Genomic DNA, 24,807 nt, shown 5'->3' with positions numbered 1-24,807 from the left:
GTGAAAAGGTCAGAGAAATGCATGAGGCTATAGGAGAGAATAGTTGGCACCATGAATGTATGTGGGTATACCACAATGCTGTTTAACAAGAAGATAGCCAGCTGACCAAGGCTTGTCAGTAGAGGAATATCTCAAAGCAAAAGTAAAAACGGATTACTAAAGAAGAAAACAATCAGCATAACATGGTCAAGTATGTTGCTTGAAGTATGTTACAAGGAGAAGGGTAGAGCAATGCAGCTCTTCCATCAAAGAGTGACTAAAAAAAGATGCTCTTGGAGGAATGGCAGAACATCTATGCAGAAATTGAAAAATGGTATCTTTCATGCTGACAAAAACTGATTTAATAATCAGAAATAGATGTTTGTTTAAAAAAAGAAGAAGAAATAATGTGAAAATTCAACTTATTGTTCCAGTTAGGCAAAATGGATGTACAATACTGTGCAAAAGTTTTGTACCAGCCCTTATTCCTTTATATTTAGTTTATTAAAAAGGATATTAGAGGATTTATTTAAATATGGGCCAACGTAAATGGAAATTCAGTTTATTATGCAAAAACAGAGTTTGTACAATTATAACAAAATGGACACTTGGTATCATCACCTTTATGCTTCAACACAACCTGAACTCTTTCAGTAATGTTGAGGTCTGGGCTCTGGCCCATTGTGTTTTTCTATCCAGATATGCTTTAAGAATGGTTTGCACCTTAGGTAACGGAAACTCTAGGTCTTCTTGACACAATTACTAAATCTTCTAGAAACCTTGGGGTGAGTTTTGACCCACATTTCCTTTTGGATGATCATGTTAAAGCTGTGGTTCACTATCACTTGTATCACTTAGGAAATCTTTCCAAGTTGAATTCCACTGTGCCACCCTCTGGCTTGCAAACTGTTATTAATGCCTTTATTTCATCATGTCTGGTTTATTGTAATTCATTGTTCGCTTGTCTTAACAAATCTTCCTTGGACCGTCTGCAGATTGTTCAGAACACTGCTCCAAGGCTTCTGACTAAGTCATGTTAGAACTCACATATCTTACAGTTATTAATTCAGTTGCACTGGCTCCCCATTAGTATCAGGATCCACTTTAAGATTCTGCTAATACTTTTAGAGCCCTGTATGGACAAGCACCAGCACAAACTCATACATCCCCTGCAGGTCCCTGAGGTCATGAAATCAGAGCCTGCTGAAAACTGCACGAGTTTTTGCCCCAGTTTCCCCAAGACTCTGGAATTCTCTCCCACTGAGCCTGAGATCTATGGACTCTTTTTACTTTGATGTTCTAGCTTTTTTCATAAAGCATTTATTTTTCTTGAAAGGTTCTCACTTAAATGGCTCACTGCACACCATGCTGAGATATGTCAGTAATCTTTGACAATTACTTATTTATTCACCTAAAGAAATGCAAACAACTTATGTGATTTGTGGCATGATGCTAGAAACAAAGCGCCTAAAGATACAATTTTAAACAGTTTCTTTGGAAAAATTAGGTGTTATGTCAGGACACAACACAGGTTCATCCTTTGAGTTAGGTGCCTTCTTAATCCTTAGCCCCCACTTTTTTCACACACTGGATTCATGATCAGTCAACAACCACCTCAGAAGAGGAAAACCTCCACTATGGTTTAAATACCCATATCTCTCCACTTTCTGTTTTTTGAGCTGCAGAAACCTCTTAGATGACAAAAATATCTTCACAAACTTAAAGAACTGCATTAACCTTTTAAGACTATGTTTGAATGATTCATAGTGTTAAGTGGTTCATCAAACACAAACATATTCCTCCAAAAATAGTCAAGTACAAGAATTGGACTGGCAATGAGTGAAAAAGCTGCCAGAACCTGGAGGACTATTGCTTGAGACCACCAAATGACGAAGGATGGCTCAAGACGTTTTACACAGGACTTTATTTACAGTGTTATTTTGAATTACTTAACTTTTTGATAAGATGACATAGATGCATTAGTTTCTGCTATACTGTGTGTACATGTTACATATCAGCAGTATTTCAACACCTCACAAATGTTACAGTGTTCGTTTAGGTGTTTTAATGACCATGAAAACATGTAACTACGTCTAACCTACACAATAACTCTTCCGAACCGCTTCCAGATAATTCTGCAGGAACAATACCCATGGCCAACTGCTGTGCTTCTCCCGAATAAAGACCGCGGTAAAGTGAGCCGTCATTTGTGAGCCGCGGTTAAGCCAGCCGCCTCCTATCCGCCGCATAAATTTCCTTGCGCTTTTACACCAGTCTTTACGGTAGCGCCTACCCGCGCACACGTGCGCACGCGCGAACAGGCACACGCGCGCACACAAATTACAACGGAACAGCCCAATACAGCCATCGTGACAGTCTGGTTGCATATTAAAAAATTCATTAAAAATCATTCTTAAAAGTTGATGCCAAGCTTTCAACACAATCCTCTTCTGGGACAGGTTTTACCCAGATTTACTGTAATATTACTCAGAAATCACAGTAAACTCATATTCAGTGCAATACAGTCAATACTCTACAATTATGTCTATTTCAAAAATTCATTAAAGATCATCCTGAATAGTTGAGGTCCAACTTTCAACCCATTCCTTCTCTGGGACACCTACTGTGTGCCAAGTTTAATCCAGATTTACTGTAAAATTCCTCAGAAATTAAAGGAAACTTATATTCAATGCAATACAGCCAATACAATAGAATTATGGAAATTTCAAAAATTCATTAAAAATCATCCTTACTAGTTGGGGTCTAACTTTCAACACATTCCTTCTCTGGGACACCTACTGTACCTGTGCGCCAGGTTTCATCCAGATTTACTGTAAAATTCCTCAAAAATTAAAGGAAACTTATATTCAATTCAATACAGTCAATAGAATTATGTCAAATTCAAAAATTCATTAAAAATCATCCTGAATAGTTGAGTTCCGGCTTTCAACACATTCCTTCTCTGGGACACCTACTGTGTGCCAAGTTTCATCTAGATCTACTGTAATATTACTCAGAAATTACAAGAAACTTATATTCAACGCAATACAGCCAATACAATAGAATTATGTCAATTTCAGAAATTCATTAAAAATCATCCTTAGTAGTTAAGGTTTCAACCCTTTTTCTAGTCAGTGGGTGTGTGGGCAGACAACTCTGGCTTGTCACCCAGTTAGATTTCCTGGTATTTGTAAGATGGCACTATCTACAAATCAGGACACATTAACTACACTCAACAAAAATATAAACGCAACACTTTTGTTTTTGCTCCCATTCCCCATGGGATGGACGTAGAGACCTAAAATTCATTCCAGATACACAATATAACCATCCCTCCCAAACAGTGGTCACAAATCAGTCCAAATGTGTGGTAGTGGGCACATCTGCTATATTGAGATAATCCATCCCACCTCACAGGTGTGCCACATCAGGATGCTGATCTGACATCATGAGTAGTGCACAGGTGTACCTCAGACTGCCCACAACAAAAGGCCACCCTGGAATGTGCAGTTTTTTTGCGCTATTGGGGGTCTGGGGACCCAGAACCGGTCAGTATCTGGTGTGACCACCATTTGCCTCATGCAGTGCAACACATCGTCGCATGGAGTCTATCAGATTGTCAATTGTGGCCTGTGGAATGTTGGTCCACTCCACTTCAATGGCTGTGCGAGGTTGTTGGATATTCGTGGGAACTGGTACACGCTGTCGTATACGCCGGTCAAGCACATCCCGAACATGCTCAATGGGTGACATGTCCGGTGAGTATGCCGGCCATGCAAGAACTGGGACATTCTCAGCTGCCATCTGCCCTGAACAATGTGAACCATGATTCATCCGTGAAGCGCACACCTCTCCAACGTGCTAGACGCCATCGAATGTGAGCATTTGCCCACACAAGTCTGTTACGGCGACGAGCTGGATTCAGGTCAAGACCCCGATGAGGACGACGGGCATGCAGTTGAGCGTCCCTGAGACGGTTTCTGACAGTTTGTGCAGAAATTGTTTGGTTGTGCAAACCAATTGTTCCAGCAGCTGTCTGGGTGGCTGGTCTCAGACGATCTTGGAGGTGAACCTGCTGGATGTGGAGGTCCTGGGCTGGTGTGGTTACACGAGGTCTGCGGTTGTGAGGCCGGTTGGATGTGCTGCCATATTCTCTGAAACGCCTGTGGAGACGGCTTATGGTTGAGAAATGAACATTCAATGCACGGGCGACAGATCTGGTTGACATTCCTGCTGTCAGCATGCCAATTGCACGCTCCCTCATTGCTTGTGGCATCTGTGGCATTTTGCTGTGAGACAAAACTGCACATTCCAGGGTGGCCTTTTGTTGTGGGCAGTCTGAGGTACACCTGTGCACTACTCATGATGTCAGATCAGCATCCTGATGTGGCACACCTGTGAGGTGGGATGGATTATCTCAATATAGCAGATGTGCCCACTACCACACATTTGGACTGATTTGTGACCACTGTTTGGGAGGGATGGTTATATTGTGTATCTGGAATGAATTTTAGGTCTCTACGTCCATCCCATGGGGAATGGGAGCAGTAACAAAGGTGTTGCGTTTATATTTTTGTTGAGTGTATGATATTTAAAAATGACATGATGACATAGTCCTTGGTCAGTTTACCAAGCATTTCTCAGTTTTGTTCTTTATAGTTCTGTTCATCATATCATTGTTTGTGAGTCCTGGATTATTTGATTATATGTTTACATTATGTGTTCTTTTGTTTTCAGTTCCATATTGCTTTTAAGTGTAGTTCTTCTTCAGCGTTCCACAAGTGGATGGAAGACTTGTGAAAACACTCTAGTGTTAAAGCCAGTCTTGTCTTCATGTCTGTTTATGCTTTTGTCTGTGTCAAGCTTGTGTGTCTTAGTCTGTGTTTTAGTTTGGTGGCCTCTTGTCTCTTTCTTGTGTTGAGTCTTACTTCCACTGTCTTCTTATTCCCAATGTATCCCTGCTGTGTTACACAGCTGTCTCCAATTCCCCTAATCGCCATCCTATTTATACATTTTGCCAATCTCCCGGTCTGAAGTACATTATTCTATTCTATTCTATTCTATTCTATTTATACAGTGCCAAATCACAACAACAGTCACCTAAAGACACTTTATGTTGCTGGGTAAAAACGCAACAATAATACAAAGAAAACCCCAACAATTTAAGTACCCCATATGAGCTAACATTTAGTGTGAGTGGGAAGGAAAAACTCCATTTGAAGAGGTAGAAACATCTGGCAGGCTCAAGGAGAGACAGCCATAGGACAACATATACACTGTGCAAGAGATACATACTAACTAATGATTAAATGCAGAGAGGTGTATAAACACAGAACGAGCAAAGAAGGAAAGAATTCATACATGATGGGAAGCCAGCAAGAGCCTAGGCTTATTGCAGCACAAATAAGGGAAGATCCAGGGTCACCTGATCCACTATAACTGTATTATTTGTCAAAACTGAGGGTTTTAATGCTAATCTCAAAAGCAGAGACGGGTGTTTGTCTTCTGAATTAATTTAGAATAGAATAGAGTTCAACTTTATTGTCATTGCACATGTCACAGGTACAAGGCAAGAAAATGCAGTTTGCATCCATCCAGAAGTGCTTTAGCCATGATATAGATATATTAGAATATATATTAGCAATAATATAGGTATGTAAGTATATTACAGAAATGGGTCTATTATGGTATGTTACAATGCACACGGTATGAAGGTATGTTATGAATATGCTATAACTATAAGTATAGTTACAGGCTGTAGTGAGTACAAGCTATGTACAGGCTATGAACAGGATATAAATATGAAAAACTATACAGAATATGAGATATACAGCTATACAGAAATGTGAACTATGCAGGTTATAAACAGTTGTAGAATTAAAAATGATCGTATTGTACAGAATGATGTGAGCTGCATCCACAGAAGAGAGGTCTAAGAGATGAAGACTCTGATTACCGTTCAACCTTAAAATTCTATAGGAACCACACCTAATATTCCAAAATTAAAATCTGGATTTCAGAGCGAGTCAGTGAAGACAAGCAAATATGCTGTCTCTTTATAGTCCCTGTCATGACTCTCTCAGCAGCACTTTTGATCCATCAATATTAAACAATTATTGATGCAGCAGATTGAGATGAAACCTGGCCCAGAGGTACAGTAGGTGTCCCAGAGAAGGAATGTGTTGAAAGTTGGACCTCAACTATTCAGGATGATTTTTAATGAATTTATGAAATAGACAAATTTGTAGTGTATTGACTGTATTGAACTGAACACAAATTTACTGTGATTTCTGAAGGATATTACAGTAAATCTGGATGAAACTTGGCACACAGGTACAGTAGGTGTCCCAGAGGAGGGATGTGTTGAAAGTTGGACCTCAACTACTAACGATGATTTTTAATGAATTTTTGAAATTTCCATAATTGTAGTGTATTGGCTGTATTGAATTGCATATAACTGTCCTTTAATTTTTGAGGAATTTTACAGTAAATCTGGATGAAACCTGGCGCACAGGTACAGTAGGTGCAGAGAAGGAATGTGTTGAAAGTTGGACCTCAACTACTAAGGATGATTTTTAATGAATTTTTGAATTTTCCATAATTGTATTGACTCTATTGGGCTGTTCCATTGTAATTTGTGTGTGTGCGCGCGTGTGTGACTGTTCGCGCGCGCGCACGTGTGCACGGGTCTAGGCTTTCAATCAGCAGAGTGAAGCTGACCCCCCACCCACTTGAAACGTAAAGGCAAATAGGCGGAGCGGTTAGTGCTACGTTTGTGCAGATTTGTGCAGGTAAAATTAGCGTTTGTGCTGCTTCTGTTTTAAAGATATTAATGAAAATGTAAAGGTCAAAAGGTCAACCAGCCCCCCCACATTACCCAAATCCAACAAAAGTGGTATCAAACGTTTGTGCTACGTTTGTGCTGGTTTGTGCTGCAGAAATTTTTGTTTGTGCCGTTATTATTTTAAAGATATTAACAAAAATTTCTAGAGGTCAACCAGCCCCCCCCCATATTAATGGAATCAAACAAAATGGATGTCAAACGTTTGTGCTGGTTTGTGCTGCAAAAATGTTTGTTTGTGCTGCTAACATTTTAAAATGTTTAATAAAATAACGTCTTGATGCGTGCTTAATCATCCAGGTAAGTAAATCCCAAAAGGTTGATTCTGTTCATCTGGACATTTTCAGTTGGAGAAACGTTTCGTCACTCATCCAAGTGACTTCTTCAGTCTCAGCTGACTGCAGGTTTCCCCAACCTTATAAACACCCGTGAGTGAAGTTGCCCCCCCTACCTTCTTCAAATTGAACAAAATTGATGTCAAACATTTGTCCTGCAAATTATTTTGTTTGTGCAGGTTATGTTTCCCTAATTTTATAAACAGTACATGTACAGTGAGAGAGAGATGTTACATCTGTCTTCACTTGCATCCCAGTCATAGAAGCGTTGGAGGTCGTTCATAAGAGATTACAGGATCATCCCAACCTCAGCAACAGGACCACTCTCAGCACTGATCAGTTGTGTTTGCTTTTGGAACTGTCTTAATTCCACCTATTTTGCATAAGGGTCAGTACAGGCAGAAATCTAGGTGTGCCATGGGTTCCCACAGGCCCCTGGTCAAAGTCACCAAACCAGTTCGTAAGCAGGTACAGGTGTGGCCAGAAGGGTCCTCAGAGGCACTGCTTTTCCACCACAGGCCGCCACACACGACAACACCACAGACTTTCAGGAATATACAGAAACTGTCACTGCCTACATCCCAAAATGCATCGATGATGTCACAGAGACCAGGACTATCACTGTCTGGGCCAATCAGAAACCATGGCTCACAGGTCAGGTTTAAATGCTCCTAAAGTTGAAAAATGCAAGCCTTCAGAGCCGGGAATTAGGTGAGTCTAAGAACAGCAAGGGCAAACCTGTCACGTGGCATCAGCTACAGCAAAGCTTCAGCGACAGCAGAGATACTTGGAGGCAGTGGCAAGGAATACAAACCATCACAGACTACAAGCCCACTCTACAGACCGTGGTGACACAATCCCCAGACAGTGTGTGGAGATCCCTCCACCATCATTACTGAACCCAAGAAGTCATCTATCTCCTGCTTTAAGGACTACCGTCCTGTCAAACTCACCTCCATCATTATTAAGTTAAGTGCTTTGAACGGTTAGTCATGCATCAAATCAAATTATTGCTTTCCCCCAACCTGGATCCATTTCAGTTCGCATACCGGTCAAAACGCTCAACCGATGATGGAATTTCAACTGCCCCTCACTCAGCCCTCACACATCTGAACACTAGAGACTCATATGTCAGAGTGCTGTTCATAGACTTCAGTTCAGCATTCAACACCATCATTCCCCAGCAACTCATTCCCAAACTGGATCTGCTGGGGATCAGCACCTTGCTGTATAACGGGCTGCTAGATTTCTTGACAGGAAGACAGCAGACAGTACGGGTCAACAGCAACACCTCCAGCCCAAGAACACGGAATACGGGGGCTCCCCAAGGATGTGTGTTGAGCTCCCTTCTCTTCACTCTGCTGACCCACGACGAGATCTACTACAGGGGTGAAGTTAACCATCTGCCAGAGTGGTACAGCAACAACAACCTGTCCCTGAATGTGGAGAAGACCAACAGTGACTCTACTTCCTCTGCAAACTGAGAAGCACAAGAGATTCAACCCCCATTATGAGCACCTTTTACAGAGGCACAGTTGAGAGTATCCTCACCAGCTGCATCACTGTGTGGTATGACTCCTGCATTGGGTTCTGCAGGAAAAAATGACAACGGGTAGTGAGAGCAGCCGAGAGCATTGTGGGGACCTCTCTTGCCTCCCTCCCCAGGAGATCTACTGCACCTGCCTCATCTGGAAGGTCGTCTCCATTACAGGTGACTCCACTCATCCCTTCAACAGCGTCTTCAGTTGGCTGCCATCAGGAAGGACACTGAAGAGCCTCCGGGGCAGAACCAGCAGACTGAGAGACAGCTTCGTCCATCGGGCTGTCAGGATGCTGACCATCTCTGGATCGAGAAGGGGGGCCCAAGGGTACATCTTTCGCCATCCTACAATGCTGTGATTGTAGCCATTCCCCACTTTCTGTGAATGGTACTCATGGCCATTGATCAATAGGCTTTGATTAGTTGTCATTGATCAATGGTCATAAGAATTTGCATACTAACAATCATGGAATTAACCCCCCGGCACATTGTTCATTCAGTGGCGCTAGTTTCCTTCACTATGCAAATGTACTGTTTATATGGTTGGGGAAACCTACAGTCAGCTGAGACTGAAGAAGTCACTTGGATGAGTGACGAAACGTTTCTCCAACTGAAAATGTCCAGATGAACAGAATCAACCTTTTGGGATTTACTTACCTGGATGATTAAGCACGCATCAAGACGTTATTTTATTAAACATTTTAAAATGTTAGCAGCACAAACAAACATTTTTGCAGCACAAACCAGCACAAACGTAGCACAAACGTTTGATACCACTTTTGTTGGATTTGGGTAATGTGGGGGGGCTGGTTGACCTTTTGACCTTTACATTTTCATTAATATCTTTAAAACAGAAGCAGCACAAACGAAAATTTTAGCAGCACAAACCAGCACAAACGTAGCACAGTTGATTGACACCCATTTTGTTTGATTTAATTAATGTGGGGGGGCTGGTTGACCTCTGATGACCTCTAGAAATTGTTATTAATATCTTTAAAATGATAGCAGCACAAACGAAAATCTTTGCAGCACAAACCAGCACAAACGTAGCACAAACGTTTGATACCACTTTTGTTGGATTTGGGTAATGTGGGGGGGCTGGTTGACCTTTACATTTTCATTAATATCTTTAAAACAGAAGCAGCACAAACGCTAATTTTACCTGCACAAACCAGCACAAACGTAGCACTAAAAAAGTAGACCATTTTGGCCCGTTTTGGAGCATTCTGGGGGGATGGTGACCTTTGAATGACCTATAAAATAAAGTTTAATATCTCGGAAACCGTAGCAGCACAAACGCTAATTTTACCTGCACAAATCTGCACAAACGTAGCACTAACCGCTCCGCCTATTTGCCTTTACGTTTCAAGTGGGTGGGGGGTCAGCTTCACTCTGCTCTTTTTTTTTTTTCTTTTTTTTTTTTCTTTATTAGTAATATAAACATACAAACAAAATGCACCATATATTACAGATTCAGAGAATAAACATTTCTTACATATTAGCAACTTTCATATATAGTGAAAATAAAATATAAAGATGGGGTCACATAAATTAACAGATTATTAACTCACTAAATACTTCACTCTGCTCTTTCAGCAAGGATATAAAGCGAAAAGGCGCTACCGTAAAGACTGGTGTAAAAGCGCAAGGAAATTTATGCGGCGAAGAAGAAGCAGCTGGCTTGACCGCGGCTCACAAATGACCGCTCACTTTACCGCGGTGAATAAGCTGTGACATTTTTATGCATAGACCTGAATTCAGTGGGAGGAACCCAATTATCCTGTACCTATTTCTCATTCCATGCACATCCAAGTCAGCATTGAACTGCATAACGTAACAGAGGACGCGTGTTGCATAAGGGCAGAGAAAATGGGTAGCTGATTTTATCGATCATCGGTCACCACTGTCCCGTTTTCGTAAGACTTAAAAAAAACACAAAAACAAGAAAAAAAATGCAGTCAGAGGTTGTACATGGCAACTTGTGCCAGGAAACTGTTAATAAACTCCAAAAATCAGTTACAACTCCCTTAATCAATGCCATGTAATATGACAGATCGGGAGCGAACCCAATGGGCGCGTGGGTGGGCGGGATTTATATGGAGAATCAGCCAATCTGAACCAGGAAGCCACAGGCCATCCCAACAGCTGCGAGTAGAAGAGCCTCACAGCGTTCGGTGTAGCTATTGTGGCTTATTTCAGCCTGTTGTAAGCAATACATTAGTCATTTAGACGTGATTAGAAATGCTGTTAAATGTTACTGGTAGATGCTCGTGCTTTATGTTAAAAATAGGCAACTTGTGGAGCTAAGTCACGCGTTGACGTTAAACGTTCTCTGCGAAACTTTTGCAGAGTTGAAAAAAAGGAAACAAAATTGCCAAAATGGAGAGTCACGAACGGGCAGCGGCAGTGGGCGACGGCGTGCTCGACTTCTCACGCTTGGGTTTGAACACTCTGAGCGTTGACAGTATCACCGACAGGAGGAAAAGAGACACCAAACAACTCTACCTGAACTACAACCGACTAGGCTCGCTGCCGTCGTCGGTCACCCTGTTCTTCAACCTCGAGTTTCTGGACATTAGCAACAACGGACTTTCGTTCATCTGTGAGGACATTATGCGCCTGACCAAGCTGAAAACACTTATAGCCAAGAACAACCGCTTGGACGAGTTCTCGCTGCCCAAGGAGTTCGGCTCTCTGCAGCTGGAGGTGCTGAACTTTAGCGGGAACCGATTCGAGGAGATCCCGCTTCAGTGTACCAAACTGCTGCGCTTGCAGTCGCTTTCACTCGGAGGAAACAGATTGAAAAGTATACCTGCAGAGATAGAAAACTTAACCAGGTAAGGTAACAACACAAAACGGCCGAAAAGTCAATATATGAGTGACGTTTCAGTCCAGCGCTGAGGTAATGGATTACGTATAGTGTCCAATCTGCATATCTTTGCTTGAGGCAATCGACTATATTGCATACGATATAATCTGACCAACTGATAATTGAGGGGGTGGAGAGGAATCAATCTTTTATTTCTCTCCAGTAAAGCCCTCTGAATATTACCTGTATTGGTCACTACATAGGTTTTTTTTTACGACTTCCCTTTTGGTTAAATTTAACAATGTAATTAGCTATGGTCGTTGCTATGGTTATCTGCTGCAGAGACGGGCCAGCCTTTGGGCCCCTCGGCCCGAGCTAAACCCACCACCAACGACACACTTCAACGCTGCTAATACTAACTATATATTGTCCACGCTTCGTCTCGGCATAATACATCTGGCACAACTGTTATAATGGGTAACTATTGTGCTTGTAAAAAAATAAATAAATAAAAGAAACCAGCAGACAATAAGTTTCTAAAACTAGTTAGCTGTTATTTAGGCATAGACTTATTTTTTTTTTAAATTTATTTGCATAGCAATGCAATTGTTAAAACAGACAATATTAACTAACTTAAATAGAAACTTGCTAACTTAGTAGTTGGTTACCAGTGATAATGCCTATGGTTTTAATGCAAAGTCGCATCTAGTCAAGTCTAGGCTTTCATCTGTTTGAATCACTGTTAGTGAATCATAATGATAAATAACTAAGATAAAGGAAGCATACCATTATCTTGCTTTTTTTGTTTTTTGTTTGTTTTTGTTTTTTCCTGTTTTGTTCATACATCCTTTTTTGTTTTTTTTAAATCTCAGATATACTTATTGCAATCTGTTTGCAATTACTTAGTGTGGATAAACACTGTCCTAACTCTGACAATGAAAATTATTATCCCAGTAGCATTAAGTTGTCAAACATTCACTTTCTCTTGTATGATTACACAATAAAAATATACATTCATCAACCTGTCTTATGTGACATTTTCAGGGCTTAGACTGTTTATGACTTGACCTGGCTCTGCTCAGCCAGTCAGCAACAATATCTGAATATAGCCAACTAAATCTCACCTGTCAGGCGACTAAAATATTACTGCTAAGATCTGCAATTTGTTTCCTGATGTTTCTGAACTTATTGGACGCTAAACATGTTAAAATGCATAAATCCATAAGTTGGTGATTAATGAAATATCTTAGTAAAAATTACTTTTTCCTGCTGTTCTTTATGTTATGGAATTTCATATATAAATTGTTGAAATAATATATCATTTTTAATTTTTCTGCAAGTATTTTGAACTTATTATTATTATTTTATTTTATTTATTTATTTATTTTTTTAAAGAAGAAAAGTAGATGCTGTTTCTGGGGAATATATTAGGATATGTGAGTATTGGGCCCAGCAGTACTCGCAGTACTCCTTGTGCCATATCGAATGGGATCTTTCGACTGGTTGCTAGGGAAATGTATTTCTCTACTGGTTGGTTGTGGTTGCTGGCTCTCGCTGGGTGAAATCCGATTGTAAGAAGGTTCTTCACTAGAAATATCCTACTAATTGCTTTGGTTGCTTGCATATTGCAACAGTTGCTTGTAGATTTTCATGTTTGTCTGCAAACATTTGTTAATTACTAGCCGAGCAACGGAACAACTTGAAAAGGTATGACAAAAACTGGAAATGGAAGAGGTTTGTCTTTTACAGTAAAAGTTTTGCTCCAGCTGTGCAGCCAAAAATTTCAGAAAAAGTTTTTGGAGAAAAGTCTTTCACTTCCATTCAAACTGTGACTGCAGTAGCAACCAAAGAAACTATGAGGGTTTTGCCAACAGGGGGAATACACTTTTCCCAGTGACAGGTGATTGCACGGGGTCGCAGGCTTGCTTTCCTATTTTCACAGCAACTGCCATCAACCTCCTGCAACCACTTGAAGCTGCTGGTTGCCAAATGGTGTTTAGGGCTGTCTGACTGTGGCTGTATTCGATTGGAGTGTATGGGAAAATGTCCCTTAACCCTGACAAATTTGCTGGTGAATTTATTGACTCAGTCGCTCATTTTGGTTTCATGTTGAATAAGACACTAACTCTATTTTGTAAGTTTTGATTATTCAATTTCAGAAAGGAGGTTTGCGGCACTGTTGAAGACATTGTTGGCAGAAAATGCAGAAAGTGAGCAGTTGAATAAATTCACGAGCAAGAACGTGGTTTTATAACCAAGCTCAAAAGTTCACTGAGATCAGAGGAGCTCATTTCAAAATAAAAGCGAACAGCTCAAGTCTGTTCAAAACTTTTTCAGCCCTGTTTTCTGTTAAATGGGGCAAAGCAGGGTAAGGACTTCTTATCTTGAACTGCTGACAGGTACAAGTGTCACAGTGACCGAATGCTGGGCCAAAGATCAAACCTAATCGTTTTATCAACGCGTACAAAATACTGCAGCTCAGAGGCAACAGATTTAATTATTTAAATTTAATTATGACACATACTGGCAGGAAGTATTTAGACTTTTTTTTTTTTTTTTTTTTTTTTTTACAGTAAGCCTTTTATATGTGGACAGTACAGTATTGTATTCACCATTTTTCCTTGAAAACTGCTCAACATTGAATTGCATTTTCCAAATTCAACTACACATTCTCACATGGATCGAAGTCTGGGCTCTGACTGTGGCTGTTCCTGGAGGTGCTTATTGAGCAGAATGGATATGGTGGGCTTAATTGTTAATATTCTTGCATACTCACTTAAAATAACTTAATGACACAATAAAAGAAACTCCACACTGCTAAGCTTCCCTCAGTTTGTTGCACGGCTGTCTTTCGAAACTCATTACTTCGATGATGTGGAAGTAGGATCGTTACAATGTTACAAAGCCCTTTTCAGGTGATGCCAGTTAAATGGAAAGTAGTAGATGTCTGAAGATGTGTTCAGACCAAATGAGAGTTCAAAATATTTCATCTTCAGATGACAACCAGAAATGGTGGACAAACATACTTAAACTGTTTCTGGGCAGCCTGAGACCTATGATTCAACTTCTCTTTTATGTAGAAAAAAAAAAGGGGGGGGGGTCTTGGAGAATATTGAACAAATATAAGTGAATATTTGAGGACTTTGAAAAAACCCAAACAGTTGACTCTGTTTGCACAAAGGGGAAACTTGGCTTCACATTTGATGTGAACATATCATAAAAGGGATATTTTATAGACGAGCCACCTAATTGCTGCAAAAAGACAGTATATACTTTTTTTCTTTATTATCAGGACTAATAAAGTGTGTGTGTGTGTGTGTGGACATTTACGTTCTTGTCTCAGCTTTAATGCTGCATCAGCTGAAGCACCCTGGCAACAGTTGTGCACGCAAAGAGATTCCTTTTGGTTATGTGTCCTATAGCACCTGATAAGGGTTCATTAAGTCTCTTTGCAATGTAGGAAAGTTACTGTCCACTTGCTATCATAATCATTGATAAGCACACTTTGATTACACACTGGTGATCTTTGTTTCCAAAAAGCTCAGTGACTTGTTACAGCACAGGTTTAAAGGCCGTCTCCTGATCTAATTGATTACGTCATACAAACTCATCTGTGTTCACTATCACTGTATGTTAAGTTTTTCTTGTTCTTCAAAAATAATCCCTCATGCAGCAAAATGACTTGTAACTCTACACATTTTTCTGCCTGAGTAATTTTCAGTTTGTCCTTGTTGACCTAGTTGCCTGTAGTCCGTCCTCGCTGACCCTGTGAGTTTGTGAGCCTCATTCACACAGAGCTGGTTCGCACTGTGTTTTATTGAACATGAAAGGACAATCCAGTGCCCAGTATATGAACCAGGAGGTCCTGGATCACAGAGACAACACTGATTGGTCAGGGATGAGAAAGATGGAATGCATCTGAAAAAATCCTGAAGCACACTGGATGGTGCTTGTATGCGAAAACTGTCACTGCAGCCAAATCTGTTATCCTAATAAAGGTTTCAACTACATTAATATGTTTTTTTTTTTTTTATTTTAAATCTAAACTTATGCTGCATTTCTGTCTTTTAAAGTCAAAGCATCTACTGTGAATTAAGACTGTTTGATTGATCCTCTGGACATTGTTTTTGAATTCAAATGCAAGAAGTGACTTCCATTAAAATGTGTGTACAAGATTAGAGCCTGCCTGATATGGGATTTTTAAGGCAATACTAATGGTTAATATTGGCTAACCAATAAATCAGTCAGGCTTTATATAATATCTCTAATATATATTATAGACTATATAAAGGGGAAAAAAGTCAAGCTAGTATTCTTTGACTATATTTCCCAAAAATGGTTAATCTAAAGGGGGGGACTTGAGTCACTTTTCATTCCAAGCTCCTTAGATTACTGCGATGTGGATGACTGAGAACCTACAAAGACAATTGACCTGATACAACTCCATAAGATTTGTGACAGACTTTGGGGGGGGGGGGGATTAATTGTAGAGTCTACAAAATAGACATTTAGTCATATTGCCAATAAACTAATACAAAAAAATAACTGGTGAATTATCTAGGCAAGCAGTGAATGAATGTGTCGTGCTGTGGTGTTTCAGGGGTGCAAACAGAAGAAGAAGACAAAGTACATGTAACCACATGAACCAGCTTTATAACCTTTAAGGACGCGCTGAACTTGATTAGCTGATAAACCTTGCATATCAGCTAGATACCTGTAAGACGGAGAGAGGTGCTATACTAACAAGTTTCTTTAGGTTTATCCTTCCCATGACCCAAACATTAGTCTCAGCAAGCGATCTTGTAGGATGGCTGGTCATTGTGCAAGTTATCACTAACACTGCTGTGATCAAATGACAGTTTATAAAATACAGCAGCGGGCTATAACAAAACTATGCATGGATGATGATGTACCATGAGTCAGTTCATGATATGTCTTTGAAATTGTCAGTAGTTTTGTTTCACGGTGTTGGTGTGGGCAGTGAGCAGACCCTGAATGTCTCCGTTCTTTTCAAAGAGAGGCTCAGCCACCAAGGACAGGATAATGGCTTCATGTCTCGCAGTCGCTGTGTCATCAGTTCCTGCAGGCAGATGGCCTGACAGCTTACTTTCGCTGACCAGCCACCCATAGCTCTCTCATGTCTCTCTTTGATGCCATCCCCTCACCCCCACCCACTCGTGTTCTTGATACCTATAATAACTCAGCATGGTGGGGTTTTTTTTGTTTGTTTTTTTTGGGGGGGGGGGTTATTTAATTTTTTTTGCCTAGCAACAAGCATGTATGTCTGTTTTCCTCAATGTAAATGTCGTCATCATCATCATCTCAGAATTTATTTCATGTCCTTGTTTTGTTTTTTATTTAAATCAACATATTTTGTAAGCAAAGTTTCATATTTGGTGACAAACCTGAACTCTGACCATGAAAAGGTGAAGCTTCAGCGCCCCCTTGTGGCATACTTTAATGTAACACTTTATTTGTTTATTTAATGAGATGAAATCATCATTGGTGGCTAATACAGTGCTCTTTGTGGTATCTGTGGCCCTCAGCCATCAGCAGGGTTGACAGGAGTCTGAAGCTATGGCTATAAACTCCTATTGTCTATAGGAACAATAGACAATAGGAGTTTAATTGGGGGAAGAAAAAAAATACCTGCACAGCAGCAATTGTGATGGAAAGTGTAATTTTATTGCATTTAGACTTATTTATTTAAATTTGTCATGGTAAAAATCACAAAGGAGAGAAATGGATGCTCTACAACAGAGCACCATATGAAAGATGGTGCTCTGTGTGATGCACGGAGGAAAAAAATCTTGAGATTGCAAATCAATACCTGTTTTCTTTTGTCATCTGTCAGTTTGGAGATGTTGTACCTGGGCGGAAACCTTATTTCAGCCATTCCTCCTGAAGTAGCGAATCTGCCCTACCTCACCTACTTGGTCCTGTGTGACAACCGCATCCAAAGTGTCCCACCGCAGCTCACCAGGTAATATCAGCACTCTCCAACTATCCTAGCAATCGCCACACACCAGTCTACCTACAGCTTGACTATATGGTCTCCTCAGAGATGCTATCTGAGTTAGAACTGTAATTTATCCTGCATTGATCTGGTAGCTGAACTTTCAAGTAGTCATGATTTTTATCAAAGTGCAAACAAAACTGACAGAGTGCTTATGCATCCGATTCTAGGCTCCACTCTCTGCGATCTTTAAGCCTACACAACAACTTGCTCACTTACCTGCCGAGAGAGATCCTGAGCCTGGTGCACCTGCAGGAGCTCAGTCTTAGAGGCAACCCGCTGGTTGTGCGCTTTGTCAAGGAGATGACCTACGATCCACCCTCATTGCTAGAGCTGGCAGGGCGCACCGTTAAGAGTCGAAATCTTCTGTACTCCCCTTTTGACCTGCCTGCAAACCTGGTGCGTTATCTGGACTTGGCCAGCAAGTGTCCCAACCCCAAGTGTGCCGGTGAGTTGTGCCTAATGATTACATGCCATGTCACCAGTTTCAGTGAACAATAGGTGGGTGAGGCTGCTGTGCTCCAAGCCGGAGCTGTGTGCCTCAGATAATCAGATTGAGGATATCCTCTCTTTGATATACAGATTTAAATGTAGCAAAAGAAATCTCACATGGATTAATTGTACATATGGTGACCTCCTTATTTGAAACTTATTTTATGAGCATCTATCCATTGTATCAGTATATATGACAGGATAAGGATAAGCGTCATAGCTCCTTTAATTTTATCTTGTGACCTTCCTATGGAAATTCCATATCCCAGGTTGGGAACCACAGTTATGTCACCATGCTCACCACACTTGTGAGCTGCTCACTACAACTGTTGTTCCTCATATTGTATATTATCCATCCATTTTCTTCTGCTTATCTGGGGCTGGGTCACGGGGGCAGCAGCCCAGGCAGAGAAGCCCAGACCTCCCTCTCCCCAGCCACCACCTCCAGCTTATCCGGGGGAACACCAAGGCGTTCCCAGGCCAGCTGAGAGAGAGAATCTCTCCAGCGTGCCCTGGGTCTGCCCCGGGGCCTCCTCCCAGTGGGACATGCCCGTAAAACTGCGCCCAGGGGGCATCCTTGTCAGATGCCCGAACCACTTCAACTGGCTCCTTTCGATGTGGAGGAGCAGCGGCTCTACTCTGAGCCCTTTCCGAATGGCCGAACTTCTCACCCTATCTCTAAGGGAGAGGCCAGCCACCCTTCGGAGGAAACCCATTTCCGCCGCTTGTATTTGCGATCTCGTTCTTTTGGTCACTACCCACAGCTCGTGACCATAGGGTGAGGGTAGGGACGTAAATCGACCGGTAAATTGAGAGCTTCGCTTTTACACTCAGCTCTCTCTTCTCTCCGCATCACCAATCTGTCTGTCGATCTTTTGCTCCCTTCTCCCATCACTCGTGAACAAGATCCCGAGATGCTTAAACTCCTCCACTTGGGGCAGGAACTTGTCCCTGACCCGGAGTAGGCACTCCACCCTTTTCCGGCTGTGGACTATGGCCTCAGATTTGGAGGTGCTGATTCTCATTCCCACCGCTTCACACTCGGCTGCGAACCGTTCCAAGGCGAGCTGGAGGCCATCGCCTGATGAAGCCGACAGGACCACATCATCTGCAAAAAGCAGAGATGAGATCCTGAGACCACCGAAGTGAAAGCCTTCCACCACTTGGCTACGCCTAGAAATTCTGAACAGAACCTATGACAAAGGGCAGCCCTGGCGGAGCCCATCACCCACCAGAATGTGTGTGTGTGTGTGTGTGTGTGTGTGTGTGTGAGAAGAACAGCACAAGTTACTGTTACTTAAGCCTGACTGTGCATTTCCTGTCACTCTTCTTGTTCCAGGTGTGTACTTTGATTCGTGCGTGCGCCAGATCAAATTTGTAGACTTCTGTGGAAAGTACCGGCTACCCCTCATGCACTACCTGTGCTCCCCTGAGTGCACCTCTCCCTGTAGCTCCAACCCGCAGAGCGACGCAGAGTCTGAGGAAGAGAACAGTGTGCCTGCTGACCGCCTTCAGAGAGTGCTTCTGGGATAGTACGACCAAGAGGAACATCTGATCCTCTGTCCAGACAAATCCTTGACAGTTTGCCATTGTTTTTATAACACTAACAAGGACCCTGATTAAGACTTTATTGGACATATTAGTGCTCATACACATTTTTATCCCCCCCCCCCCCCCCCCCCGTTTCAGCCACTGAAACGCACAAAAAAAGTGAGACAACTTACTAATGTGAAATCTATTCTATGAATGTTTTCGGTTGGTTTTCTTTCTTTTTTTTAATCTTTTTTTTCTTTTGTTTCATGAAGCGTGTTGTCTCACCATACATCAGTCTATCTAGAGCACATGAAGGAAGGTCCTTCCACACCTGCTTGCCTCATGGTTGAGCACAGGAGGGCAGTAAAACTCTTGTTTGACTGAAGGAGTGAAAGGATTCTTTTTTTGTTTTCAGGGCAACATGTTTAGTTGTAATTACAACATTTCATTCTGTGCAGATGCTACAGTGTATTAGTCTGCATTTTCACTTTGAGTATGAGCTCTTTGTCAGCCTTCATCTGACTTTATTTGACCATCAAGCCTGATGTGCCAACCAAGAAAAAGTCAGTGTTTTTTATAGTATGTGAGCAGGAACTTTGAACACTGTTTCAAACTGCGGTACTATAAATATTTTTTGTGGTTTGAGATGGGCTTATGCGCACTTTGCTGTGGCCAGTCCCCCAAAATACTAAAGGACCAGTATGTAGGATTTTGATGGGGAGGGTTCACTTTCAGTCATGTGATCAACCCTGGAGGACCAAAAGAAAATTAAACATTGCTGGCCAAAGCTAGATATGCCACATAACTGAGGAAAAGTGCACACCTGTCAATTTTCCAGCTATTTCAAACCACATGTTTAGATCACCCAAATATGAAAAGCAAAGATTTGTGAACCATAAGTTAGATATGTGGCTGTCTAGTCAGCATACTCAATGACAAGGGAGAACTAAACTGTGGTCAAGTTTAAACCATTGTGTGTCATTTCAAATAAATCATCACTGACAACCTGGGTATCTGTGAAGGAGATGACTGAGGACCGAGTCCTCACAGATGGAAAGTAACTGTTAACTATGCCAATAGAATATGTCTTTGCTTTTGAAAGACTGGGGTGTGTCATAGACAATGGTTCACATGGAGTCCTGCACTCTGCGCTTTGTTAGCAGTTGTGAAACAGTTGAGTGTCTGATTATGGGTTGTAATGGCTGTGCAGCATTTTGGCTAAACACAAACCAGATGAACAAAACCTGGTTTTGGCTTTCAACACAGGAGCGGGTCCTCATCCACCAAGCTCCAGTGTTTCTACTTTAGCCCAGAAGAGATGAGCCAAACATTGTCTCTACAGAGGACCTTTCATTAGCAGCCGCTCCAGGTTCCTCAGAGGTGTTGACTTGGTTGTCATGTTGCTAGATCCCACTTAATCCTGCATACTGCCTTCCGAATAGCAAGGTGGCGATCTTTTATCAGTGCTTTTGTCTCAACTGCATGCCACCTTTGGGGGGGGAAGGCTGCGATGGCTTAGTAGTTTTAAATTAACTCATAGTGGTTATGTGGAAGAATGCTTATCCAGGCTGACTCACAGGAAGTGGATGTGGGTTGGGCCAGGGAAAACCATTCACTGTGTTCGCACAAAAACAATAGCTATTGAGCGCAACCCAGTACCAGCCTTTGTGTTTATGTTCAGGGCTGTTAGTTTTCTGTGGGCATAAACATATGAAGATGTATCTGAATAAAACCCACAGTCAGTGATATATGTATGGTTACATATCTGCTGCAACTTTCTGCTTGTGTGGAAAGCTGGGTCATTTTATAATGTCCCAGACAGTTTGTGTCCATTAGTCAGGAGAAGAAATCCAATTTGGCTTCACATTAGACCTTAATGTTAAGAAAACAGAAGAACGTTCTTCTATGTTACAGAAGTTACAGTAGTTACAATTCCTAAGTGCCTTACTAATCAAGACTTCTAACAGCAAAGCAAGTATGAAGAAACTGATATATGCACCCTGAAATGTGAATAATTTAGCTTTATAAAAGTCACTTATCTGATTTCCATACTCATCTGTTTAACAGCAAATATACAAAATAGCCCTTTAAAACAAAATGGATTTATATAAATGTATAAATCCATTTTTAAAAAAATGTTAAAGTGCTACATTTGTAACAAGCTTTGGAATAGACAATGCTTTAACCTCAGATATTGTAAGTAGATGTACAGTAAATAATGACATTAATAAAGACTGATTGTTATATCTTTAAATTGTGTTTGTATTGTGATCTTTTCTGATTGAATTAAAGCAAATGGGAGCAACAACTTGGAATTCTTCAGTTGCATTTATGTTGTTATACGATTTGAATACAGAGGCTGCTTTTTAAGTATCTGTAATATGCATGTGTGCAAATGATTCGCACAACTATTAGCTGAAACTATAACTAATGTCAATTTAAAAAGTTACATGTTCACCGTTTTAGTCCTGAAAAGGACTGAATTGCATTCCTTTTACATTTTTTTTTGTATGTGTTGGTCTGAGCAGCAGAATCTCCTCAGATCCACACAGCCTGTGAATGTGTGTGTGTGTGTGTGTGTGTGTGTATATACACACACACACACACACACACACACACACACACACACACACACACACACACACACACACACACACTCACTCTCACTTACTTTATTAGGTACACCTTATCAATATTGGATTACCTTTTGTTTTCAGAACTGCCTCATTCTTCGTGGCCTATTCTCAACAAGGCACTGGAAACTGTTTCTGCAGATTTATTGACTGAAATTTCCTCCAAAACCAATCTGATTTTAGCTTTGTGATATGGTGCTCTATCCTGCTGGGAGTGGCCATCAGAAGATAAGTACACTGCGGTCATAAAGAAATTAATTTGGGATGGATCAATGCCTTCATGTTATTTACACCAAGTTCTGAACAAGCATGAGAATATTGCAAACGAAATCAAGACTCATTAAATATAATATTTTTCTAATCTTGTATTGTCAAGTTTTAGTAAGCCTGTGCAAGTTGTAGCCTCTGTTTGCTGATCTTAGCCAACCTGTTGTGGTCTGCGGCCGTACTCCATCTGCTTTAATGTTTGATATTCAACCACTCATTGCATTAGTTGCAATAAGTCTGTTGCCTTCCAAAGAGCTTGAAGCAGTCGAGCTCTGTCATAAACAAGGTATTTTTCCCCAGAGAACTGCTGCTTACTGGGTATTTCTTTTTTTGGACCATTCTCTGTAGAGATGTCTGTGGAGGAAAATCCCAGGACACCAACAGTTTCTATGCAGTTTCTGGCACCAATAACCATGGCAAAGGCAAAGTCCCTTAAATCTCCTTTCTTCCCTCATGCTGAAGCTCAGTTTGACTGGTCATCTTGAATTGTCTACATGCCTACACTTGCAATGAGCATGTGTACTTATTAAAGTGATCACAGATGAAAAGTAACACTCAGTTCTTCTGATCAGTTACTTGCAGATATTTCCTAATACTGGCCACATGCCTAAATTAAATAAGAACAGGGTTGGATTGGCTTTTGTAGAATCACTGGTTGCTGCTATTATCTGACTAGTAGTAGTGAAACCAAGAAGCTGCATTGTTTTTTATGTTGCACCAAATGCTGTACAGGCACCTCACAGCACCTGTTCATGCTCATGCTGTTTTTTAGTTGCAAACTGAACTTGTTTGGGTCAGCGTTCACAGAAATACTCTTTTTAAAATGTATTCATGCGCAACACTGGCTCCTAAAGACTTTGTGTTTGTTGTTTGCACGAACCGTTCCATTTTGTAGCTTGAATATGTCCAGGTTTCATTTGCATATGAAGGTGAATTCATTCTTGCATTTGAATACCAAGAGCCCTTTTCTGATACAGCTAGTGAATTCCGCCTCTCACAATCTGCAAATCCTTTAACATCAGCAGCCAAAGGCAGCTAAACTACTAGTTTGTTTTCCTTTCTCTCGCCTCTTTTCACAGTTTCTGTTCTTACCTCGGCATCTAATTCCACTTCTTTTCACCTCACTGTTTCATTAAGCCTGGTTGGCAAAGAGGGTAGCACATATTTTGTTTATTTTCAATGGTCTTTGAGCAAGTCACAGCTGGGTTCCCCTGTTTTTGCAGCGTGTCTCTTGTTCCTCATTTCTGCTCTCAGCACTTGCACATGAACCCTTCTACCAACAGCAAACACCAAGGAAACACTCTGGCATCACTGTGCTGAGTTACATCTATGGTTTGCACGCACACAGTGGTATACCTTGTCTGTTAAATAAGGGGATGCTGTCAAATGCAACCTGAGACGCAAGCAGTGATGAAGCACAGTTAGCTGTGACTGGTAGCTGTCACCAAAACCAAAGAGTCAAATCAGTCCTGCAGAGTCATAGAAAGTAAAATACTGCTTGAACATAGACTTTGAAACCTCGGATCACTCCTGAAGCAGAATGGGCCTGCAGCAAGGAGGATGTTTTAGACTTCTCGAAAGGTAGCGTCTGTGTAGTCCTTGTCACATCTGAGGATTAATGCAAACATATATAATTTTTGTTTGTTTGCTGAATTCCATGCAGCACAGCTCTCTTTGGTGGTTACACTACAGCATTGCAGGTGATCCAAAAATCAAAGCACTTCTACGTGTTTTTTTTAAATATACTTTAATCCTCTTAATGTCCCACAGTCTGAGGCATACCAGCCCATATCAGCTCGTAGTAAAGCCAGTATGTTTTACACATGCGTGCCAGACCTCACACGATCGCTTTCAAATTTACACTTATTACTTATGACAGCCGCACACTGCAGACACCCTGTCAATAAGGAAGCCTTGTCTTCAAAGTCATACCGCTAATCCCGCCGACAGTGAAAATCAGGCTGGAGTTCGGAGAAGCAAGAAGGGCGTAAGAAGAAGTGGCAGGTAAATAACCATCCAGAGCTGAGCAACTGTGTTTTTGTTTTTTTGGTTTATAGCTTCTTCCCTTCCTTTGTTTTCCTTAAGCCATTCAGTCTTCTTTTATCACTTATCTCTTATTCATTCATCTCAGGCAAATGTTTGCAGCAGCCAACACTGTCACATAAATGCTCGGGAACTTTGAAAGAAACCATGTGCAGCAGCTAATCACACACAATAAGGAACATGTGACTGCAGCTTTTGGATATATTTGCCTTTCATTGATGATGTGTAGTAGAAAAGAATGGCTGCAAAAAAAGCATCACTTTTTCAGTCTTTCCAAAGCATTTAACAGCAGTCTGCTTCAGCATTTGCTAAAACTGTT

General features: G+C 41.1%; 1 protein-coding gene across 1 annotated transcript; it reads left to right on the top strand.

Annotated features, from left to right (window-relative positions):
* The first annotated feature begins 10,836 nt into the window (after window positions 1-10,836).
* Window positions 10,837-21,799, top strand: lrrc58b (leucine rich repeat containing 58b). The gene is made up of 4 exons (XM_024805477.2): window positions 10,837-11,532; window positions 17,359-17,487; window positions 17,691-17,968; window positions 19,352-21,799. Exons 1-4 carry the CDS (start codon window positions 11,075-11,077, stop codon window positions 19,543-19,545), a joined length of 1,059 nt encoding a protein of 352 aa, XP_024661245.2. The 5' UTR covers window positions 10,837-11,074; the 3' UTR covers window positions 19,546-21,799.
* The last annotated feature ends 3,008 nt before the right edge of the window (window positions 21,800-24,807 follow it).

Source organism: Maylandia zebra, linkage group LG16 (genome assembly GCF_041146795.1).
Source record: "Maylandia zebra isolate NMK-2024a linkage group LG16, Mzebra_GT3a, whole genome shotgun sequence".
NCBI lineage: Eukaryota > Metazoa > Chordata > Actinopteri > Cichliformes > Cichlidae > Maylandia > Maylandia zebra.
The sequence above is the reverse complement of the archived record's forward strand: the minus strand, read 5'-3'. Positions and strand labels throughout refer to the sequence as shown.